A 20,467-nucleotide genomic window follows, 5' to 3' on the forward strand; every position below is an offset into this window, starting at 1 on the left:
TCCTTTTGTGGTTCTCTTCTGGCTTCAACCAAGTGTTTCATCTACCCCTGTTAGTTAATGATTTATAATTACCGTTTCTTTCTCCTCAATCAACTAGCATTACCTCTGTCTTAATATATTCCTTCCCAGCAATTTAGCCTTAATTTTTCTTTTCTGCTCTCCTGAGGGAACACTGCAACTGTCTCTACCATAAAGACAGAGAAAATACAAAGAACAGCCCATTGATTACAGTTAAACTAGGTAGAGGGCACCTTAAGCCAATAGGCACAGTTACTGTTCAATAGGATTTATCCTCCAGTGGGAAACACTAAGATTTTTATGTTAAAATGTCAGGGCTTCTCTTGTTTCGGAGGTGGACTCAAAGCAGTAGTCTTTACACTGACATCATGCAGAGTCTCTTTTGGTGACCTGTTGGCTCCTTTACCGAATGACTGAAAGAGAAGTCTTGTGTTTTGAAAAGAAGGAGAAGTGAGTTTTCAGACCCACAATCTGAAAGAAGGGAATAATGGTGAAGCTTATCACCACATAAAGCGGCCAAGAATGTGATGCGGATATATTTTGATCCCCATTTGGAACAGGATATAGGGAATTCTCTTTTTACTCTTCAGAGAGGCAGTTTAGGGTAGCCGACGGAGCAGTGGGCTGGGAGTTTGAAAATAAGAAATTATATTACTGAACCAGAATAAGCTTCATCCAACTTTGAGGATTCTGTCTCTGACATGGGCACCTGAATATTGGAAGGAATCCTTCTGACGTAGGCTGTGATCTCTATGTCGGACAGCGACTGTGTCCAACCTGATTATTTTATATCTACTCTAGTGCTTAGTACAGTGCTTGACACATAAGAAGTATTTATGTTAAAAAATGAATCTATGATTTTGGACAAATCACTTAACCTCTCTGTGCTTTAGAATCCTCCTATATAATAACACCTGTCGAAAACTAGCTCCCGGGGATGATATGGGAGAAAATTGATGTGAAAGAAGTTTGGGAAATAGCAAATGGTGTATAGATAATGTTGTTATTTTGTATTGGGTGATTTTTCACAGGTTTGCTTAGAGATATGTGGAACCTTTCCTCTTATGTTTTTTGTTTTCATCTTCCTTCGTGGGTCACTCGCTAAACCTTTCCCCACCCTTACTTTAAGATTGTGAGAGTCCCGAGGAGACCGGAGGCCAAACCTTTATCTCGTCCTTGTACTTTATTCCTAAAGCTTAGAATAGTGCTTTGCACTCAATTCTCTAGAATCACAATATTTAACAATGTAAGAGTAGAAGATCACGTTCAATGAAAAGGGTGCGTGACATACTGAATTCAGCCTGGCAAACTTGTTGCATTTTCCTACTTCTGTTAACTAAAAAAGGGACCTTTTTTTTTATTTTCACGTCCTAATTCAGATGAAAATGTCCCTAGATTCTAGGTGGCTTTGTATCCCAGAGCTACTCTTACCCGGCACGTTCAGCTTGTGTGCGTCATGTCTTTGGTTGCTATGGAGATTCCTTCTGCTATTCATCGAGTCACTCAGGACTAGGAGATTTCCTTTTGTGAAACAGGTATTTTGAGTTCAAGGTGGTCGAACTGTTCTAACAGAGACAGACCAATCATACCCAAGCAAATTAGCACTCAGAGAACAGGTTGGTGTTGTCAACAAAGAGAGAGGAGTTTTTCCACTATGTTTGAATAGCCAGTCCCATACAAAGAATTTCCCACTTTTCTTAGTAAATAATAGTAGGAATCCCTCTATCACTTGCTTTCTTCACTGCCACAAAGGAGACTGAGGAGTCCCCCATCTCTACCCTTCCTCAGTGTTTGGGTCATTATGCATGACATCTTTCAATCAGAGCTATCCAATTAAGATCTCTCCCAGGATAGAGGTCCCCGATAGATAGCAGGTCCCCAGTGTGGCCTAGTGGAAAGAAGACGGGTCTGTGAGTCAGAGGGCCTGAGCTCCAATCCCAGCACCTCCACTTCCCGGTTGTATGGTCTTGGACAAGTCACTTAACTTCCATCTGCCTCAGTTTCCTCATCTGTAAAATGGGGTTTGAATACCTATTCGCCTTCCTACTTAGGCCAAGCCCCATGTAAGATGGAGCCTGGGTCTGACCTGATTACCTTTTACCTACCCCATTGCTTAGTACAATGCTCAGCACATAGTAAGAACTTAATAAATACCACATTTATACACCCAGGTCTTTCTTTACTGGCAAAATAAGATCTCCTATATCTCTCTATCCATTGTGTTCTTTTTAGTGAATCTATCAATTTCATCATAGTGCACCTCCTATGTTCAGAGCACTGTGCAAAATGTGTGTCAGAAGGTCATGAGTCTAATCCTGGCTCTGCTGCTTCTCTGCTGTGTGGCCTTGGGCAAGCCACTTCACTTCTCTGTGCCTCAGTTACCTCATCTGTAAAAGGGGGGTGAAGAATGGGGAATGGGGACATGGGGAATTTAGAACGAAGAGAGAGTTTTGGTAAGAATAAGAGGAGTTCTGTTTTGGACATTTTGAATTTGAGATTTCAGTGGGACATTCCCATAGAGTTGTCCTGAAGGCAAGAGGAAATTGAGACTTTAGAGGAAAAGGAAGATAACAAGTTAACTAGGCAATGGTAAAGAAGCAGCTGAATGGCTTTCTCATTGCCTTTTTTATTCACTCCCTAATGGGTCCAAAATGGGTATGTTTCCTGAAATTCACTACAGGTGTCTTCTACTAATTCCAGTAACAGTACCAGTAGTAACATTTATTGAACCCCTACTGGTTGTAAAGCACTCAACTAATCACTTAGAAAGTAATAATAATAATCATTGTGGTATTTGTTAAGCATTTACTATGTGCCAAGCACTGTACTAAGCAATGGGGGGATAGATACAAGACAATCAGGTAACACATGGGGCTCACATTCTAAGAAGGAGGCAGCACAGGTAATAATAATAATGTTGGTATTTGTTAAGCCAACATTATTATTATTACCTGTGCTGCCTCCTTCTTAGAATGTGAGCCCCATGTGTTGAATCCCCATTTTGTAGCTGAGGGAACTGAAGCACAGAGAAGTTAGCTGACTTGCCCAAGGTTACCCAGCAAACAAGTGACAGAGCCAGGATTAGAACCCATGTCCTCTGGCTCCCAGGCCCATACCCTTTCTACTAGGCCAAGCTGCTTCCCGTAGCACAAAACAAAGAAGGGACATGTCCCCTGCCTACCAGGACTTTAATGAGGTAAGATGTGTAAAAATAGCCATGGCACACTAAAATTCAAAGTATGAGTTTCAAATGTTTATATAGAGATGGAGTCTATATGTGGAATACAGCAGTTAGCCCTCTTCTCCTTCCCCATAAAAAGACAGACTGTATTACTATGAATTAATGAGAATTTTTTTTACAGCAACTCTGTTCATAGTAAACAAAGTTGCTGTAAAAAAATTCTCATTAATTTAAATGTGGATTTCAAGTTTAAATTTGCACAAGTAAATAAAGAGGGAAAAAAGCCAACCTATTCCTCAAATTAAATTTTTCTCTCCCTGGATGCTCATTATTCTGCTCTATTTAACTGCTTTATAAATGTCCAGTATCTTTTAAAAAAGATATACCATTCAGAGAAATCAAAGGATCTGTATTTCCGTTATCCTGAAATTAAAGTAAAATCTCTATTCTCCCAATTTCGAACCATTTGCTCCAAAATCTATTAAAAGCATCACCCAGTCTTCTTCATGTATAGTGATGATGAAGGGAAAGATGGGTAATAGGTTCATTGTTTGTTTTAAAAAATTATTATTTTTCCTGCATTAGCAGCAAAAAAAGTTTCTGTTCTAATCCCTTGGCCGCTGTTTAACCAGAATTAAGTATTTCTGAATTAATTGGCCAATTCTGTAATTTGAACTACTTGAGATGTTAGCAAAATTCATTTCCCAAAGCACTGTGTTTGCACTTTTTATTTGATACCCTGATCGAAGAATGAGACTAGGATCCAGAATATGGAATGTGAGAACATAATGTTTCGTCACTTAATCAAATCCTTCGTTAGTGTTTCTTGATTGCTTATCATGGGCAGAGCACTGCATTGACTTTCTTCTTTCTCGGAATTGCTTCTCTTCCTTACTAATCCTTATCCTTTCAGACTACTATATATTAAAGGAAACACATTTCTTATCATAATGTGTGTTCCCATCTCCAACTAAGACAGCCTATACGATGATGTAAGACTAACTTATTGAGAGATGACTAAGGAAGAAAATAGTTTAGGGTGGTTATACACCCTAATATAGCCAGGACAGTACTGGATTTTTATAGGCTTTGTTGGGCAATTTTAGAAAAATGTTCAAATAACCCAGAATTGGGACTTCTTGGCTATCTGTTCAGTCTAATAATAATAATAATAGTGTTATTCATTAAGTACCTATTATGTGCCAAGCACTGTTCTAAGCACGGGTTGACACAAGCTAGTCAGTTTGGACACAGTCCTTGTCTCACATGGGGCTCACAGTCTTAATCCCCATTTTACAGGTAAGATAACTGAGGCACGGAGAAGTTGAGAAGCAGTGTGGCTCAGTGGAAAGAGCACAGGCCTAGGAGTCAGAGGTCGTGGGTTCTTATCCCAGCTCCGTCACTTGTCAGCTGTGTGACCTTGGGCAAGTCACTTAATTTCTCTGTGCGTCAGTTACCTCATCTGTAAAATGGGCATTAAGACTGTGAGCCCCACGTGGGACAACCTGATTACCTTGTATCTTCTCCAACACTTAGAACAGTGCTTGGCACATAGTAAGTGCTTAACAAATACCATTATTATTATTATTCGGTTAAATGACTTGCCCAAGGTCACACAGCAGATGAGTGGCAGAGCAAGGACTAGAATCCAGGACCTTCTGACTCCCAGACCTGTGCTCTATTCACTAGGCCACACTGTTTCTCCAAATACTACCCACCACTGCAGCAACTTACATCTGCTTCCACTCCTGGGGCTGAGGTGGCTGTTGGACTGAAACTTGGCTCTTTCAGCCACTGTGTTCTAAGGCTTTCATTGTATTTATTGTTATCCTTGTCTTTTTCAATGTGCTGTTTTTATTATTTCTATTTTTCCTTTTGTCTTCATTGCCAAACTTCCCCTACCCCTTACTTTTATATCGTGAAACCCGTGGGAATTAGGGACCTTGTCTAATTTTCATCCTTGTATTTTTTTTTCCAATTGCTTAGGTTAGCATTTTGCCCACAGTATGAATTCAAGAAATACTATCGATTGAGTATATCAGTGAATCAATGAATAAATCCCTCTGGGTTACAGCATGCTCAGCTGATGCTCATTTGGGGTCACATAGCAATATATCTGTAATTTATTTATATTAACGTCTGTCTCCCACTCTGGACTGTAAGCTCATTAGGGGCAGGGAATGTGTCTGTTTATTGTTGTAGTGTACTCTCCCAAGCGCTTAGTTCAGTGCTTTGCACACAGTAAGTCCTCAATAACTACAATTAATAATAATAATGTTGGTATTTGTTAAGCGCTTACTATGTGCCGAGCACTGTTCTAAGCGCTGGGGAAGACACAGGGGAATCAGGTTGTCCCACATGGGGCTCACAGTCTTAATCCCCATTTTACAGATGAGGTAACTGAGGCACAGAGAAGTTAAGTGACTTGCCCACGGTCACACAGCTGACAAGTGGCCGAGCTGAGATTCAAACTCATGACCTCTGACTCCAAAACCTGTGCTCTTTCCACTGAGCCATGCTGCAATTGGCTGACAGCCATTCCTGAATTTGGGGAGAATTTAACCCCACACTTCTCTCCCTTCAGCCCATCCAACTCTCACGATCATGGGGAAAACATTCAAATTTGGGGCAGTCGTTTTTCCACAAAAATAGTCAGTGGTCAATTCCAAAGAGAACGATGATTCCCAACACAACAGAAGAACATGAATGCCTATTAGCCTCCATATTTTTATCCTGAGGATACAATAGTCAGAAAATCAGAGTAAGTGGTATGGATGAGGATTTAAAGGATCTTGTGGTTTTTCAATCATTTTCCTTTAATTTTTCCTCCCTCAAAGAAGTCTGAAAATTAAGAAAAGCAGAGGCCTGAGAGCTGACAGCTTAATGATGAAGTCTGAGTTAACCATCACTAAACAACTGAGGGAGAGTAAAAATAGATCCATCACCCTCTGCTTCCCTCGTCCACCAAGCACCTCTTTTTTCACTCACAGAGAAAATTACCCAGGGATTGGGGGGTGCCTTTAAACAATTCCTTTTCCATTATACCTCTCCCATCTTCACTCCACCCTTTCTTCCCCCAACCTATTCATTCTGAAATGCCAAAGTGATTATTGATGTTTCACCTAATGCATTTTACCCCAGTCCATAGTCCAGGAATAAGAGTACAGAGATTAGTGATAGCTATTATCACCCTCTTCAGAGATTTTCATTTGGTGAGTATTATCGCTTTCTTGAGGCAGAGGGTTAAATAATTAAGAAAAAGTCTCACATAAGTGACATCAATTGGTGTTCCCGATAGAGTGGTTTTTTGTTATTATCACAGACTGTTCTTACTCTGACAAAACCAAAGGCAGTTTATTGATGATAGTTATGTACATAAATGCTGTGGGGCTGGGAAGACAGGAAGAACAAAGAGAGGAAGTCAGCAGGAGAAGAGGAAAGGGGGTCTTCCTCAGGGAAAGCCTCTTGGAGGAGATGAGCCTTCAATAAGGCTTTGAAGGGAGGGAAGAGTCATTGTCCGTTGGATTTGAGGAGGGAGGGCATTCCAGGCCAGAGGCAGGATGTGGGTAAGAGGTCGGCAGGGATATAGAGTTCGAGGCATAGTAAGAAGGCATCTGTTCTCTGAATGCCACAAACTCCTGCCGAGTCTTAAAATACCTAAAGTTCTACAAATCCAAGGTTTTTAGTGATAAATTGCTTTTATTTCTCCACACTCTATTCACAAAAATATCATTCTGGAGCACGGTTAAGACTGGCACAGAATCACAGTTGGTGAAGATGTTTTTGAAAGTGTATAAGGAGCCAAGATGGAAGTAACAGAGATAACAATGAATTCATGTGTAAAGGAATAACAAGGTATTTCTTTCCTGTGCCGACTGACTGGGGTAGATTCAGCAAAGAAACAAATACCTTGTTATTCCTTTTCACGTTAATTCATAGCTATTATCTGTCCCCACTTTCCCCTGCCCCCACTCTCATCACCTTGTCCACAAGTAGGCTTTTTAGCTTCTTTCTGTTCTATTACCAAAGCTTAGGTGGCTAAAACTTTGATCGGCACTTAACTCTACTTTGACTGTGAAAAATCAGACTATAAGTAGGGTTTCTTATTAAACTTGAATTGCAGAGGAAAGCACTGCTTTTCTTGTCATCGGTTCATTTGAAAAGTAAGCCTTGTTCAGAAAAAAAGTCATGACAGTAGTGGTTACCCCGACATGATTAATGTATTAGTGCATGCCTGAGGATCAAGCCAGGGTCTCCCCAAATAAGGTCACCTGGTTCTCAGGTGGTGCAAACTTGGTAAGAAGTGATGATGAAACTTTCCCGAGGTTGGTCTGGAAATCAGCACCTAGGATGTAGAAAATTGGGACTTTTTCATTCTAATTCCAGTTCTAGGCTTTTGTAAATCAGGAGAATTTTGCACCCTTCTGAAAATCACCATCTCATAAGTAAAGGGAGGAGGTATTTGAATCAGTGGGTTAAATGGCCTTTTTTCATCCCTACTTCTGATCCTGAAGCAGAAGCATTGCTCAGTGAATGAAGAAGGGTGTAGGAAGATTGTGGAGGTGACCCTCAGGGATCTAGAAGTTGGCTGACCAAAGAGATCTGAGCTATTCTGGGGCTGAATTCCTTGGGACTGGGAAAATATACCAGAAGAGAAATGGGAAAAGTAGGAGAAACACTTATTGAAATAACTAAGCGCATTGTGGGCAGGGAATGTGTCTGCTTATTGTTGTGCTCTCCCAAGTGTTTAGTACAATGCTGGCACATAGTAAGCACTCAATAAGTACTACTGAATGGATGAACTTTGGGGAACTGTGGTTTACTCAAGGTAATGGGGGCAGAGTAAACTGCTTAGGATCATAATAATAATGGTAGCTGCTAAGGGCTTATTATGTGCCAAACACTGTACTAAGCACTGGCGTAGACACAAGATAACCAGATCCTACCTGGGGCTCACAGTCTACGTAGGAAGGAGAACAGGTATTGAGTCCCCATTTTGCAGATGGGTGAACTGAGACAAAGAGAAGTTAAGTGAGTTGCCCAAGATCACATAGCAGGTAAGTGGCGTCAAGATGAAGTACGATAAGTGCTTGGATCAGCATAGGAGCAGTTTGGATGAAGAGGAAAAAGCAGATTCTAGAGATGATCTGAAGTTAGAACTGACAGGATTTAGTGACACTGATTAGGTAGTTTGAACGAGAGAGATCAGTCAAAAATTATGCTATGGTTGCAGGCTTGTGAGACAGGGATAGTGGTGCTGTCTACAGTGATGGGAAAGTCGGGGAGGACAGCGTGTGGGTGGGAAGATGAGGAATTCTGTTTTGGAGATGTTACGTTTGAGGTGTTGGTGGGACATACAAGGAGAGAAGTCCTGAATGTGATAATGCATAAAGAGATTGGGGTGGGAGAGATAGATTTGAAGATCATCCTCAAAGAGATGGTAGCTGAAGCAGTGGAAGTAAGCGAGTTCTCTAAGGGAGTGAGTGTAGATGGAAAATAGAAGGGGACTCAGACCTGAGCCTTCAGGGACTTCCTCAGAAAGTGGAAGACAGAGGACAAGTGACTAGAAAGATGGGAGGAGAACCAGGATAGGACATTGTCAATGAAGCCAAAATTGAGTAATATTTCCAGGAGAAGGCAGTGGTCCATAGTGTGAAAGCACCGACTGTGAAGAGTACTATACTAAGCTCTTGGGAGAGTACAATAAAGTAGAGGAGTTTCTAGACACGATCCCCAACCACAAGGAGCTTACAGATCAGAGGTGAAGACAGATATTAAAATAAATTTCTGTTGGGGGAAAAGGCACAGTATAAGTATATACGGTAAGTATTGAGGGGCTGGGTGAATATTGAGTGCTGAAGAGTCACAACAGATCCAAGTGCCTAGGTCCAGAAGAGAGGGTGGAATGAAGACCTAGTTAGGGAAGCCCTAGCGGTAAAATACACCCCATGTGCTTCACTAACCCTAACCCTTTAAGATTAGAGGGGCAGGGAGAGGAAATTGAGGCTGTACAATTCAACACAGGCCCTGTTCATACAAGGACCCAATCAGTTAAGCGTTTGCCTTGAACTTTCCTATCCTTTTTCACAGTCTCCAAAGATGATTGAAATAAAACCCTTGAAGAGTGTTTCGAGCATAATGCCACCATTCATGATTGCACAGGTGTTTTCTGGGTAATCCACTGTGATCACAAGAATTCACTCTGGTTTTCTGTGGTTTTTTTCTCTCTACAAATGCTTCTACCATTAGATAAGGAGAAAAATGTCAAAAAACACCAAGTGTCTTAGTTCACAGCCTCATTCTGCTGCTTCTGTGAGGTTCGCCCTTTGTCCTGTGAAATGGTTCACACACTAGGCTTTTGTGGTGCCCAGCTCAGTGGAAATCTACAGGGAGTCAGGTTGCCACCATCCTGACTACACAGCCCACTAAGTGCCAGCTAATTAAATACATCTGGTTACCAATGACTCCCTGCTAACATGCAGTGGAAGGACTGCCATTCTAGCATTAATAATCCTGGGAGTTTGATTGGGCCCGGTAGTGAAAGAGCTCGATCCTGGGAGTCAGATGACCTGGATTCTAATTCCGGCTCTGACATTGCCTGCTGTGTGACCTTAGGTAATTCACTTAACTTTGCTGTGTCTGTTTCCTCATCTGTAAAATGGGATTCAACATCTGTTCTTCCTCCCCCTTAGACTGTGATCCCCGGGTGGGACAGGGACTGTCTCTGACTGGGTATCTTGTACCTACCCCTGCGCTTAGTACAGTGCTTGGTGCATATAAGCATTTTACAAGTATCACTTCTTATTATTAAAATTCACATAATAATAATGGTATTTAGTGAGAGATCATTGGGTCCAGAGCACTTTACTAGACAGTTGAGAGTACAGTAGTGCATGTAGATGTAATCCCAAAGACCTTGCAGTCTAGTTGGGAATTGCTTCCCGAAGTACAATTCTGTAGTAAAATTTACAACGTTATTATCATCATTATTATTATTAAGTGCCATCGAATCATTTCTGACTCAAAACGAATCGGAATAGCATAATGGGACAGAATAGCAACTCCCAAATTTCTTCTACCACAAATGGCTGTTTATTTGGGGGCCATTATTTTAACTCCTAGATCTACTACAGTCAATCAGTACTATTTATTGAGTACTTACTCTGTGTACAGCACTGTTTCAAGAGCTTGGCAGAGTGCCGTAGAGTTAGTAAACAGTGCCTCATCTGTGATTGTGGGGTGATTGATCTTGGAAAAATCTTAACTTGACTTTTCGGTAGACTTCTGGCAACAGTTTTCCTCACTAGATCTTCTCCAAGGAGAACAATTCCTTAATTAATCATCTTGCATAAGCAGCCTAAAAGATTTAACCTCTTATTGCTCTTGTCACTGTCTCTTTTGGTAGTCAGCATTGGGGCAGTGCTTCAAGAAGTAAAAATTACTTGTAAATGGCACTAGAACTTCAATATCCTAATTCTCCCATTCTCTCTCTCCTTCTAAATCTCATTTTCTCTTCTTCCTAATTGGCTAAGGCTGCTTGGATTTGTGATCAATATATCAGGAATATACTAGCCTTTCTATTCATTCATTTATTCAATCATATTTATTGAGCACTTAATGCATGCAGAGCACCATACTAAATGCTTAGAAAGTACAATTCAGCAATAAATTCACCAGCATTCAATTTTCCACCTTTGGCTTGTTGTATTTGTTAAGTGATTACTATGCATCAGGCATTGTTCTAAGCACTGGGGTGGATACAAGCAAATAGGGTTGGACACAACCCCTGTCCCATATGGGGCTCATAGTCTCAATCCCCATTTTCAGATGAGATAACTGAAGCACAAAGAAGTAAAGTGACTTGCCCAAGCCAGGATTAGAACCTAAGACCTTCTGATTCCCAGGCCCAGGCCTATTCACTATGCCGTGCTGCTTCCTTTCTCGACTTGGCTTTCTCTCTAGCGTCCATTCTCCCATTTTCTTGGTTTTGGTAGGTGGGAAAATGAGATTTTCCTTCTGTGTTGTTGGCAGAGCACACAAGCAAATAAAACCTTTAAGCCATCAGTGTTGAGTAATGAGAAATCCTGCAAGGTTTTTACCCAGACCTTAGCCTTAGAATATGTTTCTGTGTCAGACTCATAGTGCTAATTAATAATTAGTTGTCACTATAAGGAGATGTAGGCTTAAATAACACTTTTGGAAAAACTTATTTTTCTTCAAGAACCTGGGATTTACCTGGGATGCAGTGAAAACGATCATCTGATTAAACTGCAGAGATTTCTGAGGGTCCACGGAGAGAATCTTTCATTCCTCCCCACTCATTTCACCCACCTGACATTCATCCTCGCCTTCAAAGTGCTAACAATTTGGCAGGTCATATGGGAACTAATCAAGCAAAGGAATTTGAGTGCTTATCATGTGCAGAACACTGTATTAAACCCCAGGGAGAGTACAATTGAGTAAACTAGATGCTAGGAGAGGATAATAGAGCAATAGGAACTTGGGTGTAAACTGAACATTCAAGACATTTAGACACTTCTTAAGATCATGTTCTCCAGTGATTCTTTAACAAATGTTTGCAAGCTGGGCCCATCCAAAGTCAACGTTTTTCTCAGTAGATGATCATCACGATTGCTTGTTTGTGAGCAGGGAATGTGTCCATTTATTGTTCTAGTATACTCTCCCAAGCGCTTAGTACAGAGCTCGGCATACAGGAAGTGCTCAATAAATATGATTGACGGACTGACTGATTTCTCCCGCATACGGTGTGATCAGATGTTGCAGTCAGAGGAGGATTTGGCCATCAGGATTATCTTGCAGCAGCATAAACAATCGGCATCTGTTATTTATTCTTCAAGTTTCTTTTCTTCAGAAACTTCCAGGGGTAAAAATCCCTTGGAAGCTCCTGAAAGGGCTCCTTTACCACCATACTTGTTGGACTCCTAACTTTGTTTTGTATTTCTATTTCATCTATCCTCCACTGTCCATCCCCACTCTCTTCCACCTTATTTTTAGGCTTAGGAGCTCTGGGGAAACCAAGGACCAGGCCTAAACTCTCATCTGTGGTTTGTTTTTTTTCCCAGAGCTTAATACAGACTATCACCATTACAATGCAGTGTGTATCGGAATACAGTGGTTCTGCTACACAATGACCTACCCAGTCCTCCTGGGGAAAGGGAGTGGTAGCCCTGGATAGTCACCAAATCCTTTTTGAAGGCACGTTGCCCGCAAGTGGCCTTCCTTGACTAAGCCCCCCTTTCCTCCTCTCCCACTCCCTTCTGGATCCCCCGACTTGCTCCCTTTATTCACCACCCCTCCAATCCCCACACACTTATGTCTCATCTTACACTGTCGAGTCGTCTCCGACCCATAGCGACACATGGACACATCTCTCCCAGAATGCCCCCCCCATCTGCAGTGGTTCTGGGAGTGTAATAATAATAACAATAATGATATAATGACAGTGTATCCTTAGAGTTTCCTTGGTAAAAATACGGAAGTGCCCTCTTCCACCTAGTAAACTTCGGTTTCTGCCCTCAACTCTCTCTCATGCCGCTGCTGCCCAGCACAGGTGAGTTTTGACTTGTAGCAGATGGCCTTCCACTCGCTAGCCACTGGTCAAGCTAAGAATGGAATGGGCAGGCCTCTGCTTGACTCTCCCTCCCTTAGCCTTGACGGGTAGAGTACTGGAAGCTCTCCACGTGCGATCCTGCGAGGGATGCAGCACTTATGTACATATTTGTAATTTATTTATAGTAATGTCTGTGTCCCACTCTAGACTGTAAGCTCGTTGTAGGGAGGGAATGGGTCTGTTTATTGTTCTAGTGTACTCCCCCAAGTGCTTAGTACAGTGCTCTGCACACAGTAAGTGCTCAGTAAATACGAATGAATTGAACTGAGAACACTGACTTGAATCATAAGCAAGATGCCAAATGAATGCTGAAATGTACTGCAGTGGCTCTTTAGTGTGGGAATCAAGCTGGCCAAGAGTTCTAGAGAGTGGAATGCTTCCTAGTATGCAGAGAAAATATCCAAGATGTCCACGTGCAATTTTTAGGAGGGAAAGAGGAGCCTACAGAATCATTCAATGGTATTTATTGAGCCGTTACTGTGTGCCGAGCACTGTACTAAGCGCTTGGGAGACTGCAATATGGCAGAGTTGATAGATATGTTACCTACCCACCAGAAACTTACAATATAGAGTTTCTTAAACTCTACATAAATTACACAAGTTATGCTCTGTCTCCCACTTTCCTATATCTTTAATGAACAGGTTTTAGGTCAAAAGTTACTTGATTTTATTGCCACGGAGATGTTTTATTTTCCAAGAACATCTTTGTACATTTAAAATTGTTAATTAATTTAAAATTATTCACTGATGGTACTCATTCCTTGAATCTTTCTTTTCTTTATTCAGCCAGTGCTGATTTTCCATACAACGCAGGACAGGCTATAAGAGATGGAGTCAACAGAAACTCTGCAATTATCGGAGGTAGGTAAACCACACCCAAGCCAGGTGACAGTTTGCTCTGAGGAAGAGGTAAGGATGATGAGGTAAGGAAGCAGCACAACCTAGTGGAAAGGCCAAGGGCTTGGGAGTCAGAGGCCCTGAGTTCTAAACCCGGCTGTGAGACCTTGGGCAAGTCACTTCACTTCTCTGTGCCTCATCTGAAAATGGGGATTCAGTATATGTTCTCTCTGAAACTGTGAGCCCATGTGGACCTTATTATTTTATCTCTGCCCCAGCACTTAGTAAAGTGCTTGGCATATAGTAAGCACTTAAATACCACAATTAATACTGTCTCCTGGATTTATTAGGGGTATGTCATCTAGGGGATGGAGGGAGATGTAAACTAATTGTGGGTTGGTAATTTTTGAATTATTTGTAAGGCCGGCATTTTACAGAAATGGATGTCTCTTGGAAGGAAGCAGTGGAAATATATAATGTGTTTCTTTAGCATTTATTACTTCAAGCACCTGTCCAGGAACATTATTAAAAACACTACAAAAATGAGGTAAGAATTTTGTCTGGAAGAGTAAGCTCTATGCCTGCCCTTATGGCTTTTCAGCATCCATATTTCTTAGTTACTCTGTCTGGGTCGTGCAGGGGTCGTGTCAGAGGTGTACCCTCACAAAGGAGAAGAGGAGACAGATATGCTGGCATGTCCATTGGTGTGTCGGAGGTGTGTGGAACGGAGGGTGGGGGGTGGAAGCGTCTCCGAGGGTGTGTTCGGGGGTATATTGGAGGAATGTCCAGGTGGGGAGGGAGTGCTGAAGGATATGTGGGGGCTAAGCGGAGGGCGTGTTGGGGGTGTGTCCGGAGGCGTGCTGGAGGTGTGTCTGGGAGATGTGGCTGGGGGGCATCCTGGAGGTGTGTCCAGCGGCATGTTGGAGGTGTGCACAGAGGGCGTGTCTGGAGGGGCGTGCGGAAGGTGTGTCCCGGGCGTGATCGGGGCATGTTAGAGGTGAGTGGGAGGTGTGGGGGGAGGGGAGAGGCAGGTTGGAGGCAGGTCTGGGGCCGGGGGGCATTGGAGGTGCGTCCAGGGCGAGTTGAAGGGGTGTCCGGGGGAGGTGTCTTGCGGTTTGTCTGGGGGTGTTGGGAGGCATGTTGGAGGTGTGTCCGGGGCATGTCTGGAGGCGGGGCAAGAAGCGTGTCGGGGCATGTCGAGGCCTTGTCTGGGGTTGTGTGCTGGGGTATTTCTTGGGATGTCAGAGGCGTGTCTAAGGGGGTGTCAGAAATGTCTGGGGGCCTGTCTGGGTGTGTCCAGATACCTTTGGGGTCGTACGGGGGGGGGGGAGGGCTGTCCAGGGTGTGTCCGGTGGCCTTGTTCATATTCAGGGGCGTGTCTGAGGATGTGTGAGGAAGCGTGTCTGGGGGCATGTCAGGGCCGTGTGGAGGCCTTGACTGAGGTGGTGTGCAGGGGCTTGTCGGGGGTGTGTCTGGAGTCATGTCGGGGTGTGTCCGGAGTCCTTGTCTAAGGGTAGTCTGGAGGCAGGATAGGGACGTGTCCGGGGTTGGGTTTGGGGGTGTGTGTCCGGGAGCATGTCCGGGAGAGTGGATGTAGGGAGGCGTGTCGGGCGGTGTGTCCGGAGGCATCCGGGGGTGCGTCCGGGGGTGTCTCCAGAGGTGAGTCGGGGGTGTGTCTGGAGGCGTGTCCAGAGGTATGTCTGGGGCGTGTCAAGGTGTGTCTGGAGGGGTGTGTCGGGGGGCCTATCGTGGGTGTGTCCGGAGGTGTGAGGGGGTTGTCAGGAGGCGTGGGGGGGGGGCGTGTTCAGAGGTGTGTACGGGAGCGTCAGGGGCATGTCCGGATACGGGTCCGGGTCCGGGGAGGTGGCGTCTGGGGTGTGTCATGGGTGTGTCCGGGGCGTGTCCGGAGGCGTATTCGGGGCATCAGGAATGTGTCGGGGGGGGGTGTCCGGATGCATGTCAGGGGTGTATCCAGAGGTGTGTGTGGGGATGTGCCGGGGCTTGTGTTGGGGGGGGGGGTGTCTGGGGGGGTGTTTGGGGGCATGTCCAATGGGGGGGGGGGTCTGGAGACACATCGGGGGCGTGTCCAGAGGTGAGTGTGGGGATGTGCCGGGGCATGTGTCGGGGGGGGGGGGGGGGGGGGGCGTGTCTGGAGACGCATTGGGGGCGTTTACAGAGGTGTGTCCAGGGGCGCGTGTGGAGGCATCTGGAGGCATCGGGGGCTTGTCCAGAAATGTGTACAGGGGAGTGTGTCTGGAGGCGTCGAGGGCGTGTCGGGAGTGTGTGTTTAGAGGCATGTCCGGGGATGTGTCTGGAGGCATGTGTGGTGTGTCTGGGGCGTGTCCAGAGGTGTGTACAGGGGCGTGCCCAGAGGCATATCCGGAGGCATATCTGGGTGACGTGTCCGGGGCATGTCCGGAGGCGTGTCGGGGGCAAGTCAGGGGCGTGTCCGGTCTCCGAGGTCACCAGCACTTGCAGAGACTGCGGGCGGGGGCGGTACTACTGTAGCTCATGGACAAGCCGGGATAGGGGGAAAGAGCTCCCTCCCATTGGATCAACTGGAAAACCCTTGAAAGGGCAGGGAGGTGCAGAGAATCAATGAGCCACCAAATGTTTTTTATTTAACACTTAGCATCACAGGACACTGTGCCGAGTACCTGAGAGAGTACAGTGAGCAGGATACAGCCAGAAAACACGTCCCATAATGAGTCCCAGCCATCTAGTTGGCTCGGCAGCTCCGGCTGAGGTAGCCCAGAGCTGGCCCGGGGCTCAGTGGCGGAAGTAGCATTTATCGAAGACCCACTTGGTGCGGTGCGTTGGGCTGGACTCCCGGGAGATGCATCGCAACGTGGTGACGTATTCCCGGCTCACAGAGAGCGTCCTAGTGACTTTTTCCCTGCTCACAGAGACCATCTGCTCTAATGGGGAGACGGAAAAAAAAATCGGCAATACAGTGGAGTCCGTGGCTTGATGAATGCCGGGAGACGGATCGGGGGGGGGGGGGGGGGGGCGGTGGCCGGTTGAGGGAAGGGGGCTTGGAGGAGGGGGAGAGTTGGGGATCCATCCAACCTGAGTTCCAAGTCGGGGAGGGGATTGTGTGAAGAAGGGGGGAGAGGCGGGAGAGTGAGGGGCCACAAAGAAGGTTGGCTTAGGGGGACCTAAAGGGGCAAGTTGGGGAAAGCGGAAGAAAGAGAAGGAAGTGGGCCTAGGGCTTTGGGCTGTACTGAGCGCCGGGACGGATACAAGCAGATCGGGTCGGACGCAGTGCCTGCGCCAAACGAGGCTCGCAGTCTTAATCCCCATTTTACAGTTGAGGTAGCTGAGGCCCGGAGAAGATTATTTATTATAGTAATAATAACTGTAATATTTGTTAAGTGTTTAGTACAGTGCCTGGTGAGTAGTAAGCACTTAAATACCACAGTGATTATTATAGCGCAAGTATTATTGCTCATCTAGTACAACTCCACACTTGTCTGCTGTGGGACCTTGGGCCAGTCATTTCGCTTCTCTGGGACTCAGTTCCTCATCTGTACAATGGAGATTGAGACCGTGAGCCCCACAAGGGACAAGGACTGTGTCCAACCCGATTTCCTTGAATCCACCCCAGTGCTCAGTACAGTTCCCGGCACGTAGTAAGTGCTTAACAAATGCCATAATTATTATTATTATTATTACAACTGACAGTACCCGGGACAAATGTACGTGCAGATGACGTGCTTACCGCAGGAGACTGTTTCTGGAGGGGAGTAGTTCCAGTTGGAGAGGTCGTTGACGAGTTTCTCCGGCAACGGTCCGGCTGGTCGGTTCCTTCAAGGTACGCGGCCGTGTGAGTTCTGTCTGGGGCTTCTCTCTCTCTCCGACAGGCGTGATCGCCGTGGTGATCTTCACCATCCTTTGCACTCTCGTGTTCCTCATCCGGTACATGTTCCGCCACAAGGGAACCTACCACACCAACGAAGCGAAGGGGGCCGAGTCCGCAGAGAACGCCGATGCCGCCATCATGAACAATGACCCCAACTTCACGGAGACCATCGACGAGAGCAAAAAGGAGTGGCTTATCTGAGGGCGAGCCGGGGTTTGGCCCGGAAGGTGGGGAGGGAGGACGGGGCGGGTGGGGCGGGAGGGAGAGGAAGGAGTTAAGGGGGCCTCGAAGGAGGGAACGAGCGCTCCGCTCTAGACTCTCGAGCACATCGCAACAAGATCAGCACAACCGGAGGGAGAAAGCAACGGAAAACACGTTACTACTGGACAGAAAAAGACAGAGGCACTTAAAGACTTTTTAATATTCATTTACAGCTCAGTTGCCCCTTCTGTATCTAAACAAAATGGCGAGGAGGAAGAACAAAAAAAAAATGCTTTTAGAGTTTCAGCATTGGTTAAAGTTTGTCAGTAATATCTGTCCTTTTTTTGTGTGTGTTTAGAAGTGTTCTAAATACCGGTGATAATAACAGGGCCAGTTTTCTACATTTTTTAAGAGCCCTTAGAATGTGGATATTTCTGTCTTGAGAACAGCTGACAAATATATACCTACATATATGGCCTCGGAGTGTTCTTTTCCTTTCAAATAGATAGTAGATTCCATATGGGTTTGCTGTATTGCCTAGGTCTTGCTCACAACGTTTCATTTGGTGTTGCGTGAATCGGTGAGAGAGGTGGGGTGGAGTCATCCAACGATTGAAGCCGAAGGAAAATCTGTTTTTGCCACTTTTCAAAATGCCACCACCAATGCCAGTGGTTTGGTTCCTGTTGGACACAGACCACTGAAAGAAAAACTATACAATACTAATCAGCGGCATCAAAATGTCTCCTTATCCCTTGTGGAGAGGACTGCTTTTGACCCATGAGAAGTTTGGTTTAGGGTTTTGGGGGCCAGGGGGTGAGGGGAGTTCTTTCCCCCTACTGAACTCTGATGATTCCAAATCTGTAGTTTTAGAGCTTTGTTTCTGTATCTTTGGCTACGATGCTGCTGACTTGAGGTTACTTATGAATTTATAATCAGCTCTACCTGTGATATATTGAATTATACTGTCCATAGACATAAGCATTGCAGTAGAGAATTAGAGTCAGGAATTATGGTTGGTTGGTTTTTGTTTCTTTTATCGCTGTGCAAAAGTATTAACACTGCTCTAGTGAGTGCATCTGTTTGTTTCCTGTCCTCCGATCTCTCATTTTTTAAGTCTCATGTAACTCTCCTTGTGAAAGAAGCATGCCCAGTAGCTTTTGTGCTAAGTATATAAACCCAAGGAAAGTAGAGTTCCTTTTGACTGTAAAGAATAATTTGGATGATGCCACCTAATTTCTAGAGTCACAACTGCTGAAATGGTAAAAAAAATGTAGACAATATCTGGTATCTTGTATCTACCCAACACTTAGCCTGGTGCTTGGTACATAGTAAGTCCTCAAAATATACATCAATTAATTATTTTCATGCTTACTCTGATCCCCAAGCTGTCAAACACAACAGCTCATCAGGACCTTTGGTGGATGGTAAATCAGAGGCAGGTGTGTCTAGTCACTGATATACCTCGACTGAAGGCAAGTAATATTCAGGCTCCACTGGAGATGGCTGACTATCCACTGGGTGTCTGAATATTTGAAGCCCGTAAGAGAATTAGTACAGCAAGAATGAAGTTAGGAATTCCTTATCGGGGTATTTTCCATACATCCCAACAAGTCCAATCATTTCTTTAAAACAAGTATCTCCCCCTGACGAAATAGCATGCTGAGAATGACACGGTCCTTTAACTATCATTTGGATTCACAGCTCTCTGGGCTATCTCCAGAATGCATCCATCTGGGAAGAAAAGCTATTTTTTGAAATTTCAAATGCTAGCACTTGGGTGAAATAAACGGGTTCGCTTTTGCTTTTCCTCCTTTCTTTTTGTGAGGGTGGAAGGGAGGTAGCGATTCCTTTGATTTTGATTCATTTTATTAACCAAAAACAACTTCAGACATTCTTATCGTATTTGTTAAGTGCTTACTATGTATCAGGCACTGTTCTAAGTGCTGGGGTAGATACAAAGTAGTCAAGCTGGGTAGGGACCCTATCCTACATGGGGCTCACACTCTAAAAAGCATTCCAATATTTTAAGGGTAACTAGCTTCTCAAGATTCCTAGCACTGATTCCTGATTTACACACTGATATTAGCCAAGGGTAATATTGGAATTCCCCAAAGAGAATATTGTACTAAATGCTATCTTCCCGAACATGATACAGAGATATAGATTTTGGCTAAAGAAAAGCAATGTTGACCTTAAAGATGAGGAAACATTTAGAGTGATACTTAAGAGGGAGTTTCCTGATGATCAGTGCAACACTACCGTACCTCCTTACCTTAAGGTGACGAGGGAGTTTAGACTATCCTTGAATAAACCTTGACCTATCCCTCCCCTCCTTACCCTGCCTGGAGGCACCCAGACTGTGGGTGTTAGTTCTAGTTTTAGTTCTCAAAAGGAGTCCTGTTCCTTCAGGTACAAAAGCAGTGGGTGAAAGAGGATTTTCTAGAATCATTATCAAAACAATGCAGCAATTAATTTCAAAAGGCTGCTGTACACATCAGCAATGATTTACCCTTAATGGCAGTCACTGAAAGTTGGACTTGCCTTTTCAGGCCAAACACAAATAATTATTGTCACTTCAAAGCAGAAAACCATATTTTCTATAGGTCGGGGGGAATACTTCTAAATAGTTTTACCTAACTTTGCCAATATTGAGTCATGGAAATGGGTGTGAGAATTCAGCATCCCATGGTTAGTCATCTTATTGATCATATTCCCATTTAATTTCCCACCTATGCCT

The 20,467-nt window shown here is 44.4% G+C and overlaps 1 protein-coding gene and 1 long non-coding RNA gene across 4 annotated transcripts in view; one reads left to right on the plus strand and one right to left on the minus strand.

Moving 5' to 3' along the window:
* CNTNAP2 (contactin associated protein 2) overlaps positions 1-17,776 on the plus strand; it is a 1,271,576-nt gene extending 1,253,800 nt beyond the window's left edge. Inside the window, exons 23-24 of the mRNA XM_029062825.2 lie at positions 13,617-13,691; positions 17,531-17,776. Coding sequence (XP_028918658.1) covers positions 13,617-13,691; positions 17,531-17,730 — 275 coding nt within the window. The 3' untranslated portion in view covers positions 17,731-17,776. The remainder of the gene's footprint in view (positions 1-13,616; positions 13,692-17,530) is intronic.
* The window catches only part of LOC114811173, a 52,077-nt gene continuing 47,613 nt past the window's right edge, over positions 16,004-20,467 (minus strand). For 2 of the 3 annotated variants that reach the window (XR_003758851.2, XR_003758852.2), the window contains exons 4-5: positions 17,389-17,609; positions 16,004-16,585 (exon numbers count right to left, since the gene is read on the minus strand). This is a non-coding gene — a long non-coding RNA (uncharacterized LOC114811173). The remainder of the gene's footprint in view (positions 16,586-17,388; positions 17,610-20,467) is intronic. The other variant, XR_005659915.1, reaches the window with a different exon arrangement.

Source organism: Ornithorhynchus anatinus, chromosome 4 (genome assembly GCF_004115215.2).
Source record: "Ornithorhynchus anatinus isolate Pmale09 chromosome 4, mOrnAna1.pri.v4, whole genome shotgun sequence".
Lineage (NCBI taxonomy): Eukaryota > Metazoa > Chordata > Mammalia > Monotremata > Ornithorhynchidae > Ornithorhynchus > Ornithorhynchus anatinus.